This window comes from Schistocerca gregaria, chromosome 5 (genome assembly GCF_023897955.1).
Source record: "Schistocerca gregaria isolate iqSchGreg1 chromosome 5, iqSchGreg1.2, whole genome shotgun sequence".
Lineage (NCBI taxonomy): Eukaryota > Metazoa > Arthropoda > Insecta > Orthoptera > Acrididae > Schistocerca > Schistocerca gregaria.
Window position 1 is genome coordinate 26,059,566 of NC_064924.1, and position 24,276 is coordinate 26,083,841.

Sequence of the window (24,276 nt, forward strand, 5' to 3'; positions counted from 1 at the left end):
TATGTGACAAATGACCCATCCTCCTTATCAGAATGAACTATAAATTAACTGCAAACTATATATATGCCACACTGTGCCACTATTTTATTACTCTTTCATGTACTTATTGTTAATTATCTGTTTGATTATGTATTTGTCATTCACTGAACTATGTGGTACATAGATCTTGTAATTGATCTATTAGCAAACTTCTTGTTGTTATTCACATGTGCACAAATACGTATTGTATCCATCTTGGATTATTATATTGTAGTTAATAATATTTGTCATGCCGAAGTTTATATTATTATTACTGTTATTATTACTATTATGTTATTCCTGACGACACCAATTCCATGTAAATATGCTCAACAGTGGAATAAAACTTTTATATTTGTATTTGGAAGCGAGAGGTCGAAATGTGATAGTGCCAGCGCGGTCGAATGGTACTAAACAACATGGCGCTAAAAATGACTGTGAAAGTATTGAGCGCGAACGGTTCAAGTTCTTGCATATTTTCGCCAGAAATAAACATGCTGTGTGTATCACTTCTGACATATTTCGTCTCCCAGAATGCTGGTCTCGTTTGAAATATCTCCGAAAGTTATCCTAAATTTCTACCACGCAACATCTATTATGACAGCTATTCCCCGCTAAACACAAATGCTGGTACTAAACGTAACATACTGAAAAGTAACTATGTTTGTATATATAATTCTTTCCTATAATTTGTGTTAAGTGGTCAAGATATGAAAATATAAAGTGATTACAGATACACCGTACGGAAACTAGAAAAACTAATGGTTCTGTTTTCACATAGCGTAATACAATTTGCAAACTATTGGCTTATCGCATTTAATATTATTTTATGAAAGTTGTGATTGCCCTCAGTTATAAATTTAATTCGCGTCATAGGCTACGTTAAACATAAATTCTCTGCAGTTGTGCAAGTTGGTTGGCTCTATGTGCCACTTTATGATCAGTATTTCATACTAATTTCGTATTACTTTCCTTTGTGCCGGTACGAATTAATTGTGGTTAAAGAGTTGTTGTCTGGATTCCAAAAGTGCGCTACTGTTTTTGTGATTTTAATTGCAGACTATTAGACGTTCTTGGGCCATCAAACCGACTTATCCTTGTATTAATATTTTATCATCATATTTGAGTTCATTTACATGTTTATTGTACCCATAGACAACGTACATTGTGTGTATCAATCGAAATTCGTATCAGAATCATTGAAAAGTAAACATGTATTTAATAACTAGGATTTAGCAAATTATTATTTGTTCATCAATATTCTAGACTTAGACAATTTTAATTACCACTTTGCTTAAAGCAGCTATGCAGTACGTGTATAAATTCTGTATTGTGTAAGAGTTTCTCACATTTTTATGAACAGGTTTTGTGTTATATATTAGCGACATCTTCATTTTATACATAATATTAATTGTAATTTGTGTTACGCTGTGGTATGAGTAAAATCATTTATACTGTAGTAACAGTTTTCTATCAAAAATGTTTTGAAAATATATTTTTTTTATCCCTGACAAGATTGATAGGAGTTTTCGTAGGTCGTTTGGACATAGGCTACATATGATGGCTTGTTATAGTGTTGTTTGTGGGCTCATAGTGACAGTTCCTCGTGTCACGATTTTTTTATGTAGTTTTCAGAACATTTTCATTCTGCCCAGCAGAAAAGTTCATGTCTGTTCATGCTTCATAATGTTTAAGTGCTTTAAATGCTGGCCTTAATGATTTTCCCCATTTAAGACTGGCTGTCATTCCTATTGCTCTCTTTTACATTTTGGGTCTCTGTTCATGTTTGATTTGAAGGTGCCTCCCCATGAAATTGGCATAAATTAATGTAGAATGAATTAGTTCATGGTATATCATTTTTATAATATTTGTGTCTAGATATCTGAGTTTATGTGGGAGTTACAGGTTAAAAATTAGTTTTCCACATATGTATTCTATGTGCTTATCCAATTTACAGTTTCATTTTTAATGGAATTTTATGCTCTTTGCTCATGCTTGCAGAATATAAGTAATAATGAATAAAATAGGTCAGCCTTTTTGCAAGAACATTTTTTTTTTTTTTAATATGACATCCTCAGTGTTGTTATTGTTATTTGTTTTGTATCTCTGAAATACATTCAGATTTTATGTAGGTTCGGAATATGTTACAGCAGTGTTTTGTTCTTTAAGTTACATTTGTATTGTGCCTTGTTTTATATTGTGTGCCCCCTGTGGTTGCAAACAAAAGTCAGTCACAAATCAAAATTAATATGCCATGATGTCTGCAACGTGAGGTGTTAGGGCAATGTCTGAACTGAATTTTTGTTTAGAATATAACCTTTAAACTATATTTTCTAATAATATAGCATCATATGCCCTTGTTTTAGGCTTATAATTGTTGTATATGACTTATCCCAGGCGGCACTTACTTACTTTTCTCCTGCTAAAAAATTTATTGGCCTAGTACAAATGTAATTTAAAAAACAATCAAATTAATGCTGAGGCTGTAGCAACTGTGGTGAAACATATTTTAGTAGGCTATTAACGAAAGTTGTTTTCTTGCAAAAAGGTGGACCCTCTTAATTCGTTATTAATACATATTTACTGATTATTATATCACGGAATTTTGTGTACTTGGTGTTGTCTGCTATGCATACATCTATGCCAATGTTGCTATCTTTGTTGCATTTATTTAGTCTGAAATTTAATTACAGTTCACTGAAGGAAACACAGAAAGGCGAAAACTGGAGGTTTGTCATATTAGCCAGTGTTAAATCTATTTTCATTCTTTGTCAGTTAACTTAGGCATATTCTTAGCGAAAGGAAATGTAACAACACTAATGACTATCAGGCTGGAGCTACATTCAGATAACTGATAAGTTAAAATTGTCATAGGTTTCAGATGTGCACTTTGTTGTTTGGAGTTTTGTCACTACAACCAAGAATTTCAACTGTAGTACACCTCTGGTCTTATTGTCTACTGAGTATAGCACCATTGTGCACTTCCCAGTAAAGAGTTGATGCTGGCACAATTGCGAGGTGAACTTTCCCTGTTAATCAAACTGACATGGTTTGCGATGAGGCAACAGCTGGTAACAGTTTTTTATAATTTGCATTTTATTCATTATTATTTGATCTTCTTTTCCTTCAGTAGGCCCTAATTCCATTAACAAGTTAATTTTTGCCCCATTGTTTCAAAACTGTTCTTGAGCAGATCCAAGTGCTTTTATAGTTTATACTATTTACTGTACTGGTATTTATTTATAAGAAGCCCCATTACATTTTTTGCAATACTGTGAGTGTGTGGAGGGTGAAACCTAGTGCCAGCACATAGCCTACTCCTTGCGAATAACACCAAGGCGGCCACCAAACTGACCATCCCCATCGATGGATAGATCATCGTCAACACATGCCCTCACTTTATAGTGTGGAGAGGTTTGGTGCTTAAACCAGACATTGGCACAAACTCGTGATCAGGAACTTTGTCACCACCTCTCCTCTCCTTGCCGGCCAAATACTGGCAATGAAGATTTTTTTCCACCATAAGGATTCAAACTGGCTTACCATCAGTTCGAGTGCCACCGCACAAGCATATGTTAGTGACCTTGGTCATGGAGGCGGGTTCTGTTCTGATATTGCAGTAGCTTTTACTATTAATCACCCAGCTGCCGTCCCTGCTCTCCCATCTCTCTCTCTCTCTCTCTCTCTCTCTCTCTCTCTCTCTCTCTCTCTCTCTCTCTCTCTCTCTCTCTCTCTCCCCCCTCCCCCTCCCTCTCCCCCTCTCCCTCTCTCTCACACTCACTAGTTAATGAATAAAACAGCTTCTGCATTTACTAGTTTAGTAGACTCTTAAACTAGTGACCTTATAGTTCCAGGAAGGAGAAGACGTGAAATAAAGGAACCTTGGGCTAGCAGTTTGCGACAATATGGATAACTCCAAGTGGGGTGCTCAAAGGGTAAGTTACTAAGTTAGTTTTTAAGTAATGACTGAGCAGCAAATTGGTTTCCTGGAACCTCTGCCAAGCGCACTTCCCCATATTACACATGTGCCCTCCTGCAATCTTGGGTGCATATTGTACGAAAGCTTTATGGCATCTGGTGTTCACATTTTGCACTTACAGTGAAACTCCTGCCTTGACCACAAAATATTTATTTTATTTCTTCCTCACATGCATTTTGCAATTAAGTGAGGAACAGGACACCCAGTACAAAATATCACGTCCCACTTACGCTTACTAAGCATCAGGTAAGAGTAAGTTGGACACATTACTTTTTATTGCCAGTGTTCTGTTCGTTTGACAGTGGTAAAAAGCTGAAACATGAAAGGAAGAAATAAAATGAATATTTTGTAGTCGAGACAAGAATTTCATTGTTTGTGCCTCTTGGTGCATTTATACCAACATGGTTCTCCCTCCCCACCTCGCCCCCACTCGAAGCAGTTAATAATGCTGATTTTATAACTTTTTTCCATTGCATAATGATTGTTTTTTGTTCATTTATATTTCACTGCCTGTTGTTTTTCCTTCTTGCTGATTTGCATACCAGTCTTTCAGCCAAAGAGAAAATACTTGTATTGAGTGAGAATACTAGAAACTAATTAATTAATAACTCTTTTTCAGACAATTTGTTACAAAAATAAATTGCATGTCACTAATTACATATAATGCTGTACACCATTTATGTTATATGCCACACAAGATTGCTGATTGTTAAACAGAAGCTTTATTTAAACATGGCAACAGGCTGAGTATTTACATGCTTTTTAATGATATATATTCAGCTGATTTGATGCTGCACAAAACAGTTCCCTCTCCTTTGCCAACTTCTTTATCTCAGAGTAACATTTGCAGCCAGTGTTATAAAGTATTTGTTGTGTGTATTACTGTCTCAGTCTTACCTGAAAATTTTGAGGGTTTGAAGAATATGTGCCATCGTATTCTTTGAAGTATGATGACTCATGTTATGTGGGTGGTATTTGGGAAATTTTGGTTTGTGTATTTCATTTGTGAATGTCAGACATTGTGCCCTTGCCCCTGCACAGTGTGGATTTTGAATGTGGCGTTCTGCAGTCGATTATCTCACCACTTTGTCCACCCATATCATGAATGGTTTCCTGCAGAAATCCCAGACTGTGTCAGTGTTTTTCGATTTGCATAAAACCAATGACACCTGCTGGAGGACTGGCATCCACTGTACACTCTACATATGGGACTTCAGAGGCTGCATGCCTTGTTTCCTTCAGTTTTTTTTTAAAAAGACAAAGTTTTTCAGGTACATTTGTGTTCTGCCTTGTCGGACACCTTTATTCAGGAAAACGGTGCACCTCAGTTTTCCCTCTTCACTATTGCCATTAATTGTATAATGGCCTGTCTTCCGCTGGGCATCTCGGGCTCCCTTTTCGTTCACAACTTTGCCATCTATTGCAGTTCTCCACGGGCTTGCCTCATACAGCAACATCTTCAGTGATGTCTCGATCATCTTTATTAGTGGAGGATCGACAATGGCTTTGTTTCTTCCACTGACAAAACCATTTATATGAATTTCTGGAGGCACAGTTGGTTTCTTCCACCATCTTCACATCTTGGGCCTGTTGCTCTTCTGTTTATTAAAACTATGAGATTCCTGGGGCTCATGCTTCATAGGAAACTATTTTAATCCTCCCATGTGTCTTCCCTGGCAGCCCACCATATGCGATCCCTCAGTGTCCTAAGTGTCCTCAATGGTATTTCCTGGAAAGCAGACCGAACCACCCTCCTCCGTTTGTATCGGTCCTTTCTCCATTAAAAACTAGACTATAGGTGTTTTTCGTTCACCCATCTGCACATCCGTCTCTCTTACCCTGTCTCAATACTGTACCCACTTGTGGCATCCGTTTGGCCACAGCCACCTTTCACACTAGCCCAGTTGAGTCTGTATGCAGAACCACCACTGTCATATGGCCGTGACTCTCTTGTCAGCAGATACGCGTGCCGTTTGTCTGCCATGCGTGGCCACCCATCCTACGCCTCCTTCTTTGATACTCCTTTGGTCGCCAGTTTGGGGTGCATCCCTCTTCTCTGTTACCTCCTGGAGTTCGCTTTTGGCTCTGGCTCTTGCTCTGGCAGCTTAACTTCACATTACCTGCAACTTTCCCAGTGAGTGTGAAGCCTTCACCACCTTGGATTCGTATGGCAGCCTGTGTTCACCTTGGCTTTCATTCGCTTCCCGAGGACGCTACTTCAGCCTCGCTCTATTGCCTTCAGTTACTTGGCCTTCGCGTGGAATTTCATTATAGTACCTTTGTGTACACTGATGGCTCTCGGATTGACTGTGGTATCGGGTGTGCCTTCATCATTGGTGGCGACATTTTTTGGTATCAGCTTCCTGAACACTGCTCAGAATTTACAGCAGAGCTCTTTGCCCTTTATCAGGCCACACTGCACATCCGTCAACACAAGCTTTTTAGTTGCGTCATCTGCTCATACACTCTTAGTGCCATTCATAGCCTCTCTGTGCTGTACAGCGTCCATCCCTTAGTGCAATGAGTCCGTGAAAGCTGTCATTTGTTCACACTTGATGGAGCCACTGTGATATTTATGTGGGTTCCTGGCCACTTCCGTCTGACAGGAAACGAGGCCACTTAAACGCTGCTGCCGAGACTGCATTCCTCGTACATCAGCCTGCTAGTTCTTACATTCCCTCCGAGATTTGTGTGTTGCCATATGCATCAGGTGGTGTCACTTTGTCATCACCACTGGACCTTCCTTCATGGGAACAAGCTCTGGGTTATCATGCCTCTCCCAGTAGCTTGGATGACCACTCGGCCCCCTCACTGCCAGGAAGTCATTTTAACTAGGTTGCGTATTGGCCTCTGTCTTTTTAGACATCGCCATTTGTTAAGTGGTACTGCCCCACCACTTTGTGCGCATTGCGCTCAACTTTTATCGATCTGCCATTTCCTGACGGAATGCCCTATTCTTAACTACCTACATTCTCGTTTGTGTTTGCCATCTTAGTTATCTGCCATTTTAACGAATGATGCACGGTCTTTCAACTGCATTTTACTTTTCATCTGTCGTAGCAATATGGCAAATGCAGTTTAATTTTTGATTCTGGATCTCTGTCTCTCTGCATTATATTGTGTAGACGTTTCTCCACGTCCATGTTTTCAGCTCTTCTCTTCCGTCTATTGGGATTGGCGTATAGTCATTTTTAACTGCTCTCTTTGCCTTCATGTTCTTCAGTTTTTAGATGGGCGTGTATAACCCTAGTTGTTTTTGCGCCCTAAAACAAAGTAAAACAAATAAACAAACTGATCTATTCTTGAAAAAGATGCCAAAGCATACCTTCATAACAGCAGAGCAGAAAACTTTAGCCCAGTCACAAACCAGTGAAAGACTACGCCACACTGCTATTCTGTGCCAATGCAAGTGGCGATTTGAAAATAAATCACTGCTTGTTACCATTCAGAAACTCTTCAAGTTTTCAAGAAGTGTAAACTCCAGAAAAGCAGGTTAAACGTGAATTGGAGATCCAACAAGGCTTGGGTGACACATGATCTATTTTGCGATTGGATCAGTGCAAGTGTTTGGTGCTTCAGTGAAAAAATATTTGCTTGAGATGAATCTGCCATTCAGTGTTTTGCTTGCCGTGGACAACACTCCTGCCCATTCTCCAGGTCTACAAGACCTCCTCCTTAAAGAATTTCAGTTCATCAAGATCCAATTTCTGCCTCCCAGCACCACACTGTTACTCCAGCGTAAGGACCAGCAAATTATTTCCAAGTTTAAGAAGTTCTACACTGAAGCACTCTTTGGGCATTGCTTTGAGTTGACTGAAGCCACCAATCTCACTTTCAGAGGGATTTGGAAATATCACTTCAACATCATTGCCTACATCAAGATGATTGAAAAGGCATGGGATGGGGTTATCAAGAAAACTCTAACTTCTGCTTGGAAGAAGCTTTGGCCGGAGTGCATTGTTGAATGTGACTCTGAGGCATTTGAGTTAGTACATGTGGACTTCGTAGTCAACAAGATTGTGTCTCTGGCCAAGAGCATGGGACTAGAAGCGGATAACAATGATATCAGTGAGCTTGTGGAACATCACAGCCAAGAATTGGCCACCAAAGAGTTTATGGAGTTGCAGTGTGTTTCACAGCAGGAAGTTGCGGAGAGAAGCTATTTTGGAGGAGGAGGATGCAGTAACAGAAGCAGCAATATTTTGATGCAATAAGGGAAATACTGAAAGCACAGAAATTGGTTGCATCATACATTGAAAATCGTCGCCCCAATAAAGCAATGGCTACGGGTGCTAAAAATTTATTTGACCATAATGCTGTGTCTCATTTTTGCCACATGTTGGAAGTGTTGGCAGAAACAAATTATATAGATAGCTTTCTAGCAAAAAAGAATTAGTTATGTGTTGTGAATAATAAAGTATATAAAACTGTATGTATAATTTTCTTTAAATAAATGGTATGAATAAGATAAACCTTTTAGTAATTCTTCTGCACATAACGCACAATCGTATTTTACATTAATTTATAGAGGATAAATTGTTTCACTTGACGAATGTTTCGCACTAAGAGTGAGCTTCTGAAACACTGTGCGAGGTTCCACTGTAGTTACTACAATATTGGCCTTTGCTTATATTAGCAGTTATTGTAAATGCTCTTTTTTTAACCCCGAATATCCTGTCAGTGTAGAGTGTGGCTAACCTACCTTAAATTTCAGTCCCAAATGTGAGTGTATTGTGTGACCACAGAAGGAATTAATAGATTTGAGGGAATTTTCAGTAAGTAAATATTGCAGCTAATCTTCTTACAAGTGGAGTTGGCATGCTCTTTCCACGTAAAATAATCTTCGATCACAGTGGCTTATAACTTATATCTATCAGATGTAGCTACAAAACCACACACACATATTTGTGTTTGACACAGGCTGTCTCTTGGCGAGTAGGCAGCACAGTGACTTTACTCTGACAGGAGCTTCTTGGAAGTGAGCAGTATCTGACCTCAAACCAGAACTGCCCTCCTGACCCTGGTGACGCCTCAGAACTATGGGAGGCTCGGCTCCTTCCTCTCATCTACTTGGCAACTTGTAATACGGCTGTGTTGTGTAGTATCTCTGCTGTGGTCGATTCTTCTTGCACTGTTCTCGATATTTAATGGCACGGGGCATCTCAGTTCACACCCACTCCTTGCCTGCAATCTGCCCCGACGTCGGGTATGGAAATGGAAAGTGACGGTTGAGGGGAGGAAAGAATGCTGACACAGTCGCAGAGGTAGATGCTGAGCACGCACCCTCACACTGGTATACACACTGTGCTCGGTCGGAAATGCCGACCGGGAAACCGACCGCAGAGTGCGCATTGGCACTCGTAGATGCAGAGGCAGACGATACGACAGGTGGGCCGCAGAGGACGATGTCTGGGTCCTCTGGCTGGGTGGGCAGATGTGACCCTGTTGCTAGCAGCATCACAGGCTGCCAGCACAACTTGACAGTGATGGCGACACCAGGCTGATGTCCGTGAGCATTTCCCATGTGCTGTCGGAGGCGTTGTCTGCGACTGTAACGGTGGCTGCCGCATGCCCTGTCTTTGTGCTGGATCTGTGAACCAAAAGGCATGGAAGAATCTTCCAAGTGGATTGGCCGAAGCGGCTTCTGATGCCACCTGTGTAACCCCATCAAACAGTGGATCATGTAGATGGAATGGGACAGTAGCTCAGACGCCACACACAATTCCAATCTGCAATCCCTGTATGTTCCAGTGTGGCCCAGCAAAATCTATGTGCAAGCGTTGCTAAGATCCGTCTGGATATGGCCAGTCAGAGTACCACTGTGGGATAGTGGACTGACACACTGGAGTCATGGCCTCTATTTGTGCTTTCCTCCCCCCTACCCCTACCCCTACCCCCACCACCACCACCACCACCACCACCACCACCACCACCACCACCACCACCACCCCGACCCCCACCCCCTCCCCCACCCCCTCCCCCACCCCCATTCTTCCTTCCCAGACTGCATTTCCTCCACCATGCCCCTCCCTCCTCATCCTCGCTCCTTCACTGCTGCCCCCTCCTTCCCCTCTCTGGGTTTTCTTTCTTACATTGACCTGGCTATCCACCTGGTTCCCTGCGTTCCTTGTGGATTTGTTCCTCTTGCCTCTTCTCTTTCATAATTTTTGGCGTTTCTGGTCCCCCCTTGGAGTTTGACTTCCACTTCTAAATTTTCTGTCTTTAGTGTGAGTCATTTGGGGAAGAACTTCCTCCCTAGTATCTATGGCATGGATTTCTCTCCCTCCCCTTACTGGCACTTTCCATTTCCTGTCATATCCCCCCTCAAACCCAACCGATCACCAGCATGTGCAGCCAGTATGTTGGTGGGGTGTTATATGCCCATTTGGCTGAGCTCACCGACAACACAGAGATTACACTACTGATACCTGAGGTGTCCCTTCTCCATGTATGCCCAGGAGGGATTGATTGTCATCTTGGAGCATCAGATCTCCCAGCAACAGCTGCTGTGCCAAACAGCCATTGCTGTGGGTGGGTAGTATCCATGGGGAGATCCCGTGGTCAGAGTGGGTGGTATCAGGGCATATGCTTGTTGCATGAAGCGTATCTAAGTGCAAAAATCTGGACATTTTTGAACTGCCATCTCTTCGAGTAGTAGTGGCTCTTAGAATGCTGCTTTGTATGACCATTCAGTCTTCCCTTACCTGGATACATCCCAGGAGGAGGACCAGGCTTGCCGTCTTACCTGTCTGCACCTGTCTGTACTAGGATGGCCGGGACACATTCACTGCCACAAAACTGTTGTTTTTTGTGGAGAATATTGTGTACAAGTTTGGCGAAGTGGAGTATCTCGATAAGATGCAGTCGGGCTCCCTGTAGATCAAAGCTGCTTGTGCTACCCAGTCTGCAGCCCTCGGTGCTTGTGATCACCTTGAAGATGTCCTGGTGTTTATTACCCTTCACAAGTTCCAGAATATGGTACAGGGAGTGATTGTCCTGCAGACTCTGGGCTAATCTGGAGCGACGCAGCGTTCATTTTGATGGGCATGTGCAGAAAGGTCGTAAAGATAACCGCACCAATACTGCCAGCCTTGTTCTGGCTTTCGTGTGGGTATCCTCCCAGAGAAGGTTGAGTTTGTGTGTTACCAATATGATGTGAAGCTCTATGTCCCACCACTTGTGAGGTGCTTTCAGTGCTTGCGTTTTACGCATATATCTTCCCACTCTACGGCAGACCTCTGTGTGGCAGCTGTGGACACGAGGGAAGACCCTGTGTTCCATGATCTGTGGTGTCCATTGTCACGACTATCACACTCATCGCTTGTCAGATTGCCCAGCTTACGGAGAGAGGGAAGAAGATCCAAGAGTACAAGTCCCTGGATTGTCTGTCATATGCTGAGGCTTGCCAAAAATTTTACCGACTCCACCCATTTTCGATTTCTTCTACTTTTGCCTCTGTTACATCCTTTCCCTGTCCTATCTCTTCTATATCTCAGCCCTTTCACCCTTTCATCTCCTCCTCCCCTGCAGTTCCCATGCCCTTCCCTCTGGATTTCACTCCCCCTCCCCAGCTGAAGAAGTACCCCCATTCTTCGGTGCACACCAGTGATGAGGCTTTAGCCCGGGACCCCTTTACCTGACATGTCTTGTGGCGGAGGCACAACTTAGCCATGGGGCGCATTGTCTGTGCACTGCAAGGTCACCCTCCTCTCTTTTGGTCCTGGATCTTTCAGAAGCCTGCCCTCCTCAACCTCCAAAAGAGAAAAAGAAGAAACATAAGTCTCAGGACAAGGCCCCTCTGGTGCCCTCAGAGGTGCCATCTCCCCCTTCACCTCAGTGTGACATCTTGTTTATGGATGTCACCCCATCCTCGTTGATGGCCACTGACATGATGACATTACTTCCCCTTGGCTTCTTTATGCCTAACCTTGACTCCCGCCACACGATAATTCAGTGGATTTGCAACAAATATTACTGTCACCTATCTTAAACACAACTTGTTTCCTTTTATTCTGTGTTCTGTCTTACTCTTCAAGAAATGCGCTTCCATGATGACCACTCTCCAGTGTTTCATGGTTATCAGGCATTCTTTCAGAATTGCGCTGGGCACAGGATAACGTCTGGAGGGGTCTGCACTTTGATTTGCACCGATGTCATTAGTGACTGGATCCCCCTCCGTACCTACATGGAAGCAATAATGGTACAAGTGCGAATGACCCCAGCAATCACCATTTTCAAAGTCTACCTCCCTCCAGGTAGGCCATTTCCTTGTGTTGATCTGCCTACCTTAATACAGCAGCTCCCACCCCCATATCTCCTCCTCGGAGACTTCAATGCATGCCACTCCCTGTGGGGGAATGCCACTTCGACAGACAGAGGTCTTCTAATTGAGCAACTCATTAGAGACTTTCATTTGTTTCTCCTCAATGACAGATCTCCTTCAGTACCACTGATGGCATTGTTTATCCTATAGACCTCCCCTGGTCTCACGACTTCTGTATGTTGGTCACCCTATGATGATCTTAGTGACAGTGACCACTTTCTCGTGAGTCTGTTGTTCTGTGCTGCCAGCAGACAGACACAGGCCCCCACATTGGGCATTCTGCAGAGCCAATTGTCCTTTATATACGTCTGCTGTGCACTTCAACACCTTTATCTCACATTGTTTTGATGCGATAGTGCAAGATGTCTCTGTTCTTCGTGCTGCTGGCACTGGTATCCCACTATCCACAGGTCCCCCTAGTCATTGACCGGCACTGTGATGGACCAAGGATGTAGCAGTCGCTATTCCGGACTGCCAATGAGAGCTCCAACAATTTAAATGGCACCCTTCACAGACCAGCGTTATCATTTTGGGGTGTCTCCGTGCTGTCTCGCTGCCTTTTTAGGCAGAGTCAAGTGGAATGCTGGGAGAGCCATTTTTCCTCCCTGGGGATGTTTGCCTCTTCATTGTGGGTTTAGTCCCAGCTCCATAGCCTTCTGGGCTGCCAGTGATAAACAGCTGTCTAATGACTGATGACTGCCAGTTCCAACATAACAAACAACAGTTGCTAGAGAACACATGACCAGTGATGATAAAAGCAAGTGTAGAGAATGGGATATGTTAACTGCAGTGAAGTCTGTGCACAAACACTCTGTTTATGTTCTATAATTTGTGCAGTAGGTGGTTGTGGAACCGATCAGTGTGACATTCTGTGATGACGATGATGATGATGATTCTGATGATGATGATGATGATTCTGATGATGATGATGATGATTCTGATGATGATGATGATGATTCTGATGATGATGATGATGATGATGATGATGATGATGATGATGATAATAATAATAATAAATGAAGCCAATAGTGTCTAGGCTGACATAGACATCAAACTACGCTACAGCTCAATCTGCTTCTGCAATGTGGATTTTTGCATTTGAGATGAAATCAGTAGCAATATATCATTGCAGGCAGTGCCAAAGTGCTGTATAGATCAATAACTAAAAAACTCTTATCACAAAAAGCAGGAAATGAAGAAATGTGAGTAATTGATGTAATTTTGTCACCACAACCAAGGTTCGTTTTCCAGATACAGTGATTAATAACATTTCAACATCAAAAATGCATATGTACTGTTTGTATGTTTATACGACCATAACGAGACATTAGTGTTTGTCAGAAACAGAATGCAAAGGAAGGGCCTTCCATTAAATACGATTAATTCGTACTTCAGTGGGATGAAGACGTATCCGTTCTGTGTATGTACAAGTGTTGGAGAATAGATATGTCTTCATTCCACTGAGATACATAAGAGATATCTGTTCTTCATATGTACAAGGGTTGGCCCCCTATGAATCATGGGCTTTGTCGTTAGTGGGGAGGCTTGCGTGCCTCAATGATGCAGATGCCATACCATATGTGCAACCACAATGGAAGGGTATCTGTTGAGAGGCCAGACAAACGTGCGATTCCTGAAGAGGGGCAGCAGCCTTTTCAGTAGTGCAGGGGCAACAGTCTGGATGATTGACTGATCTGGTCTTATAACATTAACCAAAACAGCCTTGATGTGCTGGTACTGTGAACAGCTGAAAGCAAGGGAAACTACAGCTGTAATTTTTCCCGAGGACATGCAGCTTTACTGTATGGTGAAATGATGACGGCGTAAAATATTCCGGAGGTGAAATAGTCCCCCATTAAGATCTCCGGGCGGGGACTACTCAGGAGGACGTCGTTATCAGGAGAAACGAAACCAGCGTTCTACAGATAGGGGCGTAGAATGTCAGATCCCTTAATCGGGCAGGTAGTTTATAAATTTTAAAAAGGGAAATTAATAGGTTAAATTTAGATATAACGTTACTTGGTGAAGTTCGGTGGCAGGAGGAGCAAGACATCTGGTCTGGTGAATATAGAGTTATAAATACAAAATCAAATAGGGGTAATGCAGGAGTAGGTTTAATAATAAATAAAAAAATAGGATCACAGGTAAGCATAATGAATGCATTACTGTAGCCAAGATAAGACACGAAGCCCATGCCTACCACAGTAGTATAAGTTTATACGCCAACTAGCTCTGCAGATGACAAAGAGATTGAAGAAATGTATGATGAGATAAAAGAAATCATTCAGATAGTGAGGGGAGATGAAAATTTAATTGTCATGGGGGACTGGAATTCGATAGTAAGAAAAGGAAGAGAAAGAAAACTAGTAGGTGAATATGGAATGGTGGTAAGGAATAAAAGTGGGTGGAATAAAAGTGCCTGGTAGAATTTTGTGCAGAGCAAAACTTAATCATAGCTAACACTTGGTTTAAGCATCATGAAAGAAGGTTGTATATGTGAAAGAGGCCTGGAGACACTGGAAGGTTGCAGATCAGGTTTTTAAATTGTAAGATATTTCCAGGGCCAGATGTGGACTCTGACCACAATTAATTGGTTATGAACTGTAGTCTAAAACTGAAGAGACTACAAAAAGGTAAGAGTTTAAGGAGATGCTACATGAATAAACTGAAAAAAAAAACAGAGGTTGTACAGAGTTTCAGAGAGAGCATTAGGGACTGATTCACAAGAATGGGGAAAGAAATACAGTAGAAGAAGAATGGGTAGCTTTGAGAGATGAAATAGTGAAGGCAGCAGAGGATCAATTACGTAAAAAGACGAGGGCTAGTAGTAATCCTTGGGTAACAGAAGAAATATTGAATTTAATTGATGAAAGGAGAAAATATAAAAATGCAGTAAGTGAAGCATGCAAAAAGGTATACAAACGTCTCAAAAATGAGATTGAAAGGAAGTGCAAAATGACTAAGGAGGGATGACTAGAGAAAAAATGTAAGGATGTAGAGGCATACATCACTAGGGGAAGGTAGATACTGCCTACAGGGAAACTAAAGAGACCTTTGGAGAAAAGAGAAACACTTGTATGAATATCAAGAGCTCAGATGGAAAACCAGTTCTAAGCAAAGAAGGGAAAGCAGAAAGGTGGATGGAGTGTATTGAGGGTCTATACAAGGATGATGTACTGGAGAGCAATAGTATGGAAATGGTAGTGGACATAGATGAAAATCAAATGAGAAATATGATAATGTGTGATGAGTTTGACAGAGCACAGAAAGACGTGAGTTAATAATGCCCCGGGAGTAGACAACATCCCATTAGATAGCTGAGGGAAAGCCAACCCTGATAAAACTCTACCATCTTGTGAGCAAGATGTATGAGACAGGTGAAATACCTTCAGACTTCAATAAGAATATAATAATTCCAATCCCAAAGAAAGCAGGTGTTGACAGGTGTGAAAATTACCCAACTATCAGTTTAGTAAGTCATGGCTGCAAAATACTAACATGAATTCTTTACAGACGAATGGAAAAACTAGTAGAAGCCGACCTCGGGGAAGATCAGTTTGGATTCCATAGAAATGTTGGAACACGTGAGGCAATACTGACCCTACGACTTATCTTAGAAGCTAGATTAAGGAAGGGCAAACCTACGTTTCTAGCATTTGTAGACTTACAGAAATCTTTTGACAATGTTGACTGGAAAACTCTCTTTCAAATTCTGAAGGTGACAGGGGTAAAATATAGGGAGCGAAAGGCTATTTACAATTTGTACAGAAACCAGATGGCAGTTATAAGAGTCGAGGGACATGAAAGAGAAGCAGTGGTTGGGAAGGGAGTGAGACAGGGTTGTAGTCTCTCCCCAATGTTATTCAATCTGTATATTGAGCAAGCTGTAAAGGAAACAAAAAAATTTCAAATCTATGGAGATGAAATAAAAACTTTGAGGTTCACCAATGACATTGTAATTCTGTCAGGCAGCGAAGAACCTGCAAGAGCAGTTGAAGGGAATGGACAGTGTCTTGAAAGGAGGATATAAAATGAACATCAACAAAAGCAAAACGAGGATAATGGAATGTAGTCAAATTAATTCGGGTGCTGCTGAGGGAATTAGATTAGGAAATGAGACACTTAAAGTAGTAAATGGGTTTTGCTATTTGAGGAGCAAAATAATTGATAATGGTCAAAGTAGAGAGGATATAAAATGTAGACTGGGAATGGCAAGAATAGCGTTTCTGAAATTTGTTAACATTGAGTATAGATTGAAGTGTCAGGAAGTTTTTCTCAACGTATTGGTATGGAGTGTAGCCATGTGTGGAAGTGAAACATGGAAGATAAGTAGTTTGGACAAGAAGAGAATAGATGCTTTTGAAATGTGGTGCTACAGAAGAATGCTGAAGATTAGCTGGATATATCATGTAGCCACTGAGGAGATACTGAATGGAATTGCACAGAAGAGGAATTTGTGGCACAACTTGTCTAGAAGAAGGGATTGGTTGGTAGGACTCATTCTGAGGCATCAAGGGCCCACCAATTTAGTATTGGAGGGAAGCGTGGTTGGTGAAAGTCATAGAGGGGCAGCAAGAGATGAATACACTAAGCAGATTCAGAGGGCTGTAGGTTGCAGTAGTTTCTCGGATGTGAAGAGGCTTGCACAAGATAGAGTAACATGGAGGGCTACATCAAACCAGTCTCTGGACTGAAGACCACAACAACAAAAACAACAACAAGGGCTGGACAAAATCATGGAAACACCGCACCAGATGTGTGCTCAAACAAACGTGTAGACATTAGCTGACCCTGCAGGTTGCGCTGTTGTAGTTGACCACGAACGGCACGTGTGCAATATCTTCAATATGTTGCAAGTGTCAGTCACTGCCAGGATAGTATTCTTTGTTGTTCTGAGTGCATTATGTTGAAGCTATGAGAATTCAAATGTGGACAAATTGTGGGTGCTTGTATGGTGGGTGCCTCTATAACGAAAGTTGCCATAGTGTTTGGTGTTTCAAGAGGCACTGTATCAAAGATTCATGTGGCATACAGGGAAAGCTGAAAACCATTATCCAGTAAGTCACATTGGAGATGAAATAGTGTGTTGTGTGATTGTGGCAGACTGTCACTGAAGAGGATTGTGATGAAAAATTTACATCAAAGGATGATGTGACCATTTTATCCGATCAGGTCCATCCCATAGTAGACATTGGTTCTCCAGTGACGATGCTGTGCTATTAGATGACAGGGCCCCAGTTCACACATGTTACATCTCCCAGGACTTGTTTTGTGAGCATGGGGAGGAATTGTTTCATTTCCCCTGGCCAATACAGTCACTGTATCTTAATATTATTGAGTCTCGGAGATATGCTGGAGAGAAAGATGGACGATCACTATCCACCTCCAATGTCATTATCTGAACTTATCACTATTTTGCAGGAAGAACAGTATAAGATTCCCTCACAAGCTGTACATAGCTGGGAACCTGGCCTTTATTTTGAGTGAGAATACTGTGTTGTGTAAATGCCTAATTCACCTCCAGACTGCTATACCGAAGATGAAAAAATTCTTTATTTTATTGTGTTAACTGACACTTCTATGTGCACATGTACTTTTCACAGAACTATGCTATTAATTTTACATGTTTATTGAGTGTATGTTTTTCCACTCCACCTCCAGGGTGGTTCAGCAACAGTAATCCAGTTTTCAGATAAAAGGGCAGTCTATGTTGCACATATTCATTTGAAAGTTGATGTATTGTGTGCTAGTGGTGCAACTTCAGAATTCCTGTAAATTAATCATAAGATATGTATTACGTGAATTTTTGACCACGAGCCTGTCCCATCCCTGATAAGTAACTATTGACTTCTGTGCCCTATAAAAAGAAATTGCCTCAAGCATTGTAAATAACACTAGTTGGAAAGTAAACATCGAATGGAGCGTAACTGCAAATATAAAATTGGGAGCCTGGAAAGATAAATAATTTTTTTTTAAAAAACTCCTCTTCTAGCAGATAACTACTAGAACAGACTGTCCGTATACCTGGACACTATGCGGTGTGTCAGCTGTGACAGCAAACTGCGTACTGATCTAACTTTGATGAACAGCTGATTGTAAGTGCCTAGTGGCAGTGCTGCTTGTGTCTAGTATGTGGCCATCATTCACATATTGAAGTACAAAATAGTGGCAGAAATACGTAGTTCAAATAAATTAATAGTTATTAAATAATACCTTCTACCATTGTTTTTCTTTATTCTTCAGTGCGTGAATAGTGACCGCGTACCAGGCAAAATTATCGCAGTCACTTGGCACTTACAATGGGCTACTTATTGACGTTAGATCAGTATGTGGCTCACTGCTGCAGTTGACACACTGCACAGTGCAATTTTTTGTTTACTATTTTATGATATGCTACTCTATTGACACACCGGTTTTATCAATGATTTGGTGAGTGTGACTATTAATAACTTACGGCTATCTTCTTTGTGCTCTTAGATATGGGAAGTCTGTTTTAGTAGTTATCCCTTTTAGAAGGAATCGTTATAGAAGTTTTATTTACTTTCTTAGGCTCCCAGTTTTATCTTTCACACTTGCAGTTATGCTCGATTCTGTGGTGTCGCTGCCAGACACCACACTTGCTAGGTGGTAGCCTTTAAATCGGCCGCGGTCCATTAGTATACGTCGGACCCGTGTGTCGCCACTATCAGTGATGGCAGACAGAGTGTCGTCACACGGCAGGTCTAGCCTAGAGAATCCCTAGCACTCGCCCCAGTTGTACAGCCGACTTTGTTAGTGATGGTTCACTGTATACATAAGCTCTCATTTGTAGAGACGACAGTTTAGCATAGCCTTCAGCTACGTCTTTTGCTACGACCTAGTAATGCGCCATATTCAGTTACTATGTATCCTGAACAGATAATATTGTGAATCATGTACCGTCAAAAGCAACGTTCATCATAAATGGATTAAAGTTAAGTATCTTGTCATGTTCCAGACCTCATGTTCCTTCCCTCCTCATGCCAGCCTGCATGAGCTAAACGCGTGCATTTCGGCCTTCTCTAGTAACACGGTGTTGGCTCTTATGCCAACTTTTACTTTTCGACTAGTGCAATTAATGACGCCTTAGACGAGGTCTTTCTGTAAGTTACATAAGTCAATAGATACTTAGCAGGAGTTGGACACACTTGTGATCACAACTTTATGTTATACATTATGGACAATTTATAGGAATTCTGAAGCTGCACCGCTAGTGCAAAACATGTCAATTTTAAGATAAATACTTGCACCAGAGAATGCCTTTTTATCTGAAAATCTTTTGAGTGTGTGTTTTTTCTGTGTAATAATTTGCTAGTAGAGCTTAAATATTTGTGGTAAAACACTGATAATGGTGTGGTCATGTACCTCTAGCCCAGACACTGACAACTAAAATGGCCACAAGTAAAGTGAACATTTTTCTCAGTCTGTAACCACAGTACAAAGGTATTTCAAACCTGATGACCTTGTCCACACCAACTGGTGTAGGCCTCAAAAAGCAATGGTTAGGTGAAACCTGACTCACATTTCTCTCGGCGGATGTGATTCAAGGAAGTCGTGCGGATGCAGTAATTTCTTGCCTACTAAAAGCATTAGATTCGATATGATACCTACACTTCTTTTCTAAAGTATGATTGCCTGGGGTATTTAGCAAAATTCGTAATCGAGTTGGGGATTTCTTGGTAGGAAAGATGCAGCTTATAATCTTGGCCGGAAAGGATCCTTCCAGTTCGTGTTGCATATTAATTATCAGGCAGTCGATATTGGTATTGATCTTGAGACATTTATCAGATGATGCAATTATCTATGAGGAAGTAAAATATGAAGAAAAGCTGATTGAATATCTGGGCAGACTTCAATAATGTGTCAAAAGTGTTGCAGAGATTGACAGCTTGGTTTAGATGTTCAGAAATGTACAACTGTATACTTCACAAAATGCAAGAAACATAGTATCCTACAACTGTAGTATTGTCGATTCACAATTAGAATCTTTCAAGTGTGAAAAAGCAGTGATGACTGGATACTGGAAAAATGTGGTCATCTACAGAGCAGGCTGCTTACATATCACTTGTGCATCCCATATTACAGTACAATTCAAGTGTGTGGGTTCGATGCTAAATAGTGCTGAGACGGGGTGTTGTACATTTAGTAACAAGGGTAGCACGAATGGCAACAAATTTGTTTGAACTTGTGGCAGAGAGAGATTTTAGTTATCTCTCAAAACCTAGTTACAGAGTTTTGAGAACTGCAGTCGACTGAGAAATCTAGGAATATATTGCAGCCACCTACATATCACAGTTGTGCACTGGGACATTTAAGGTCATTCTTCTCATACTCCGTACATGAATTGAATGGGAAGAATACATAAAAAGTTGTACTGTACGCAGCCATGCACTTCAGTGGCCTGCAGAATATGTATCCATATGTGGCTTCCTCTGCACTATAGAGTACATTGCCTCAAATTTTGATACTTAAATCAGCCCGTTCAATTGTGCAATGTGGGCATTAGAAGCACCTGTGTTCTGTTTGCACAGCATGAAGCCTGGTGAAGATTCCCTCTCCCCATACTGCAGTTAAAGCTGGTATTCCTTTGGAGACTATTTGGTTCACATTTAGTATTGGTCATGTCCAAAATATCAGCTGTGGGTACAAACTGATATTAGTTTAGTCCAAGGTCTCAAGTTCATTGCTTGCAGCATTACTCCATATTTATGCTCATCATTATCATGTGTGAATCCATTACCTAATTGTTTCTGTATTTTTAATTTTAATATTAATCTGTCGTAGCAAACAATGGCTTCACATTCAATGCATCTTTATAAATGTCTAAAACTGTTAGGTAAATTTGCAAACACTATGGTATGCTGTAGACAAATCACTACCAAATGTTTTGGGTAATATTACATATGTATAATGTGTCAGCTGCCCGACCGAAAATTCGAGGCGGAGGGAAGACGTTGTTTCGCTCGTATACACAATTCAGTGGCGGAACACGTGCATTCTGTGATAGACTGTAGGTATAAGATGATGTCGTAAGTCCTGTATCGACAGTGTTTGGAATTAGTAAACAACACAGTATTGCACCAACAGACTGATAACATTATTAACATTGTGCAGATAAGGGTCTTGAGAAAAAAGACTGATGAATGACATCGTGGACAACACAGAAACATTGCATAACAATACCTGACAGAGTAACGGCATCTCTTTGGGAGTATGGGGCTTAGATGGAGATGTTCTCATTATTGACACCTCGAAACATATAAAAGACTTGGAAATGTCAGCTGCAGTGAAAAAATAGTGCTTTTACCAGATATGTAATTGTATCTGTAGACTCGTATGACACATTCTTCTGCTTCGCCAACTCACAATGTAACCTAACATTGAGCTATGCTACAGATCAGTCTTTCCTACTGTCTTCAGTTTAGGAAAATAGTTTTTTTTATAGTGACACATTTGATGGATTTATCAATTCTTGAGCCAAAGTATCATGTTCTATCCTAACCTTGACCTCAGGCTGTAATACATGTCACACTGTCGGACTATCGTAATTAAAACGGTGCAAAGCCGAATGGCAGTATCGCGAATTTCAGTATACTCACCATCTTCACTAGACCTATACACATTAATGTAGGTTATGTATACAACAAACTCTTTAAGTTACTACCGAGACCAACTAAAGGATCTTTTGTTAAAGGACACAAATGACATTACAGCAGAAAAATACAAACACATAGCACCTATGCTAACAATACCTGGGTCAGAAAAATGGCGACTGATGCCTACTTGTTCAGGGCACAGGTGCCGTTGCAACAACCAATTAGTGAATGACTTTAGTCATGCTATTGTCACATTGCTGTCCTACCTCAAGTGTCTCTTGTCACAGTGAGTTGGAAACTTGATTTGCCGCAGGTAACCTAAAGTAGTGACTTGGTTTGGTCATTTGCACTATTTCTGTGTGGCATGTTTATTTTTAAATTTCAAAATGTTAAAGAGCAACATTCGTCGTTTATCTTCTATCTTTATTAGAGCAAATCCAGATTTTGGCTAGTAGCTGCTATCAGCTCCAAAACATAAATAGTTCATAGTCAGAGTGCAGTATACAAAAATTACAACTCATGACATAACCTACACCATTTGTACATTAAATTACATAACAGTATTTTGGTGTTGTTATACACACCCCTGTGCATCTACACCTGTAGTTCAGGCTCTTGTCACAGTTTGTTAAAGACAACAATGTAATGAAGATAGGCTTTCATAGAGCACATCAGTTAGATGTGTGGTGCCCTCCAAATGAACTATGTAATACATAACCTTAATAGTAATCCCCACTGCTGGTCTGGGGGTTAGAATAAGCCTGAGGTATTCCTGCATGTCGTAAGAGGCAACTAAAAGGAGTCTCTCACGTTTTGGCCTTTGTGTGATGGTCTCCTGTCGGGTTTGACCTACATCATTCTAAATTTTCCCGAAGAGCGAGCCAATTGGGGAAGGGCGCCTTACATGGTGCACCGTGTCCGTCGTGCATTGAGATCTATAGCCCACTTTCTCATTGTCGCATTGGAGTCCCACTCATTATCCATCTCTTGAGTGAGGACACCTTCTTGGGTTCATTTTCCATCACACACTATGCAGTGTCGCTTTCTGTGCCAACGAAGACCATTGACTTGTATCCAGCATGGTAGCCAGTCCGTTGTGCTGGGGTGCCATGTACCCTGTTGGTTGTAGTCCCCTGACAACACAGGGATCACTCTGCTGATACCTCCACCACTAACTCCCCACATATGCCATGGAGTAGATGCCCATCTCCCTGGGACGTCAGGACTCCCCACAATGGCCATCCTGGCAGGTGGCCCTTGCTGATGCTGGGTGACACCCGTGGCGAGGCCCCCTTGTTGGAGTGGGTGGCATCAGGATGACACGGTTGCTGGTGGTCCGCCACCAGCAGTCTGTAAGCAGGCAAAGTCTAACTTCAGTGCTAAGAAATATGACACCAAATCATTCCCCTCCCTGGTCGCACCATGGTAGGAACACCAGGCTAAGGATGGCAGTGAAGAATATTTGCCCCAGTACCTCATATGTACTAGAGTTGATGGGGAATCTTTCATGCCCATGAATCCTCAGCTTTTTTTTTTTGAGCATTGAGAGTATTTGGGGAGGTGGAGGGCTTGTCCAAAATGAGATCTGGGTTAGTCTTGATCAAAACAGCATCCTTTGCCCAGTCACTGGCATTACTCACTTGTGACATGCTGGAGGATGTTTCTGTAACCAACACGCCCCATAAGAGCTTAAATATGGCCCAGGGTATTATATTCCACAGGGACCTTCTTTCACAGTCTGTCGATGAGCTGCATGCCAATTTAGTGCAGCGAGGTGTTCATTTCATCCGGTGCATCCATCGGAGTCTGAGGGATAATCAGGTTGCCACCGGTGCCGTCATCTTGGCCTTCGAGGGTGACACATTGCCTGAGAAGGTCAAGTTGATGGTCTACCGCTGTGATGCCAAGCCATATATCTCTCACCCGGTGTGGTGCTTTAAATGCTAGAAGTTCGACCATATGTCTTCTCGCTGTACTTCCAGCATCATGTGTCGAGATTGTGGACGTCCATCACATCCCAATATTCCATGTGCTTGGTGCCCCATCTGTGTAAACTGCGGAGAGCATCATTCACCTTGCTTGCCAAACAGCAAGATTTTACGGAAAGAGAGGAAAATCATGGAACATAAGACCCTGGACCAACTGACCTACGCTGAGGCTAAGAGGTAATCTGTGCGCCTACGTCTTGTGGCTATGACCTCCTCTTATACCGCATCTATGAGAACAGTTGTCGCCCCATCAGTTCCTCGCATTCCTGTCACCTCCCGGAACCAGAAGACTACACCTGCCCCCCCCCCCCCCCCCCCCTGTTGATAGGCGGCACTTCCCTCCTCCCTGTTGCT

The 24,276-nt window shown here is 41.8% G+C and overlaps 1 protein-coding gene across 2 annotated transcripts in view; it reads left to right on the forward strand.

The window, feature by feature from the left end:
* The first annotated feature begins 428 nt into the window (after positions 1-428).
* LOC126272266 (uncharacterized) overlaps positions 429-24,276 on the forward strand; it is a 379,755-nt gene continuing 355,907 nt past the window's right edge. For both annotated transcript variants that reach the window (XM_049975005.1, XM_049975006.1), the window contains exons 1-2: positions 429-648; positions 3,867-3,953. In XM_049975005.1, coding sequence (XP_049830962.1) covers positions 3,924-3,953 — 30 coding nt within the window. In that variant the 5' untranslated portion in view covers positions 429-648; positions 3,867-3,923. The remainder of the gene's footprint in view (positions 649-3,866; positions 3,954-24,276) is intronic.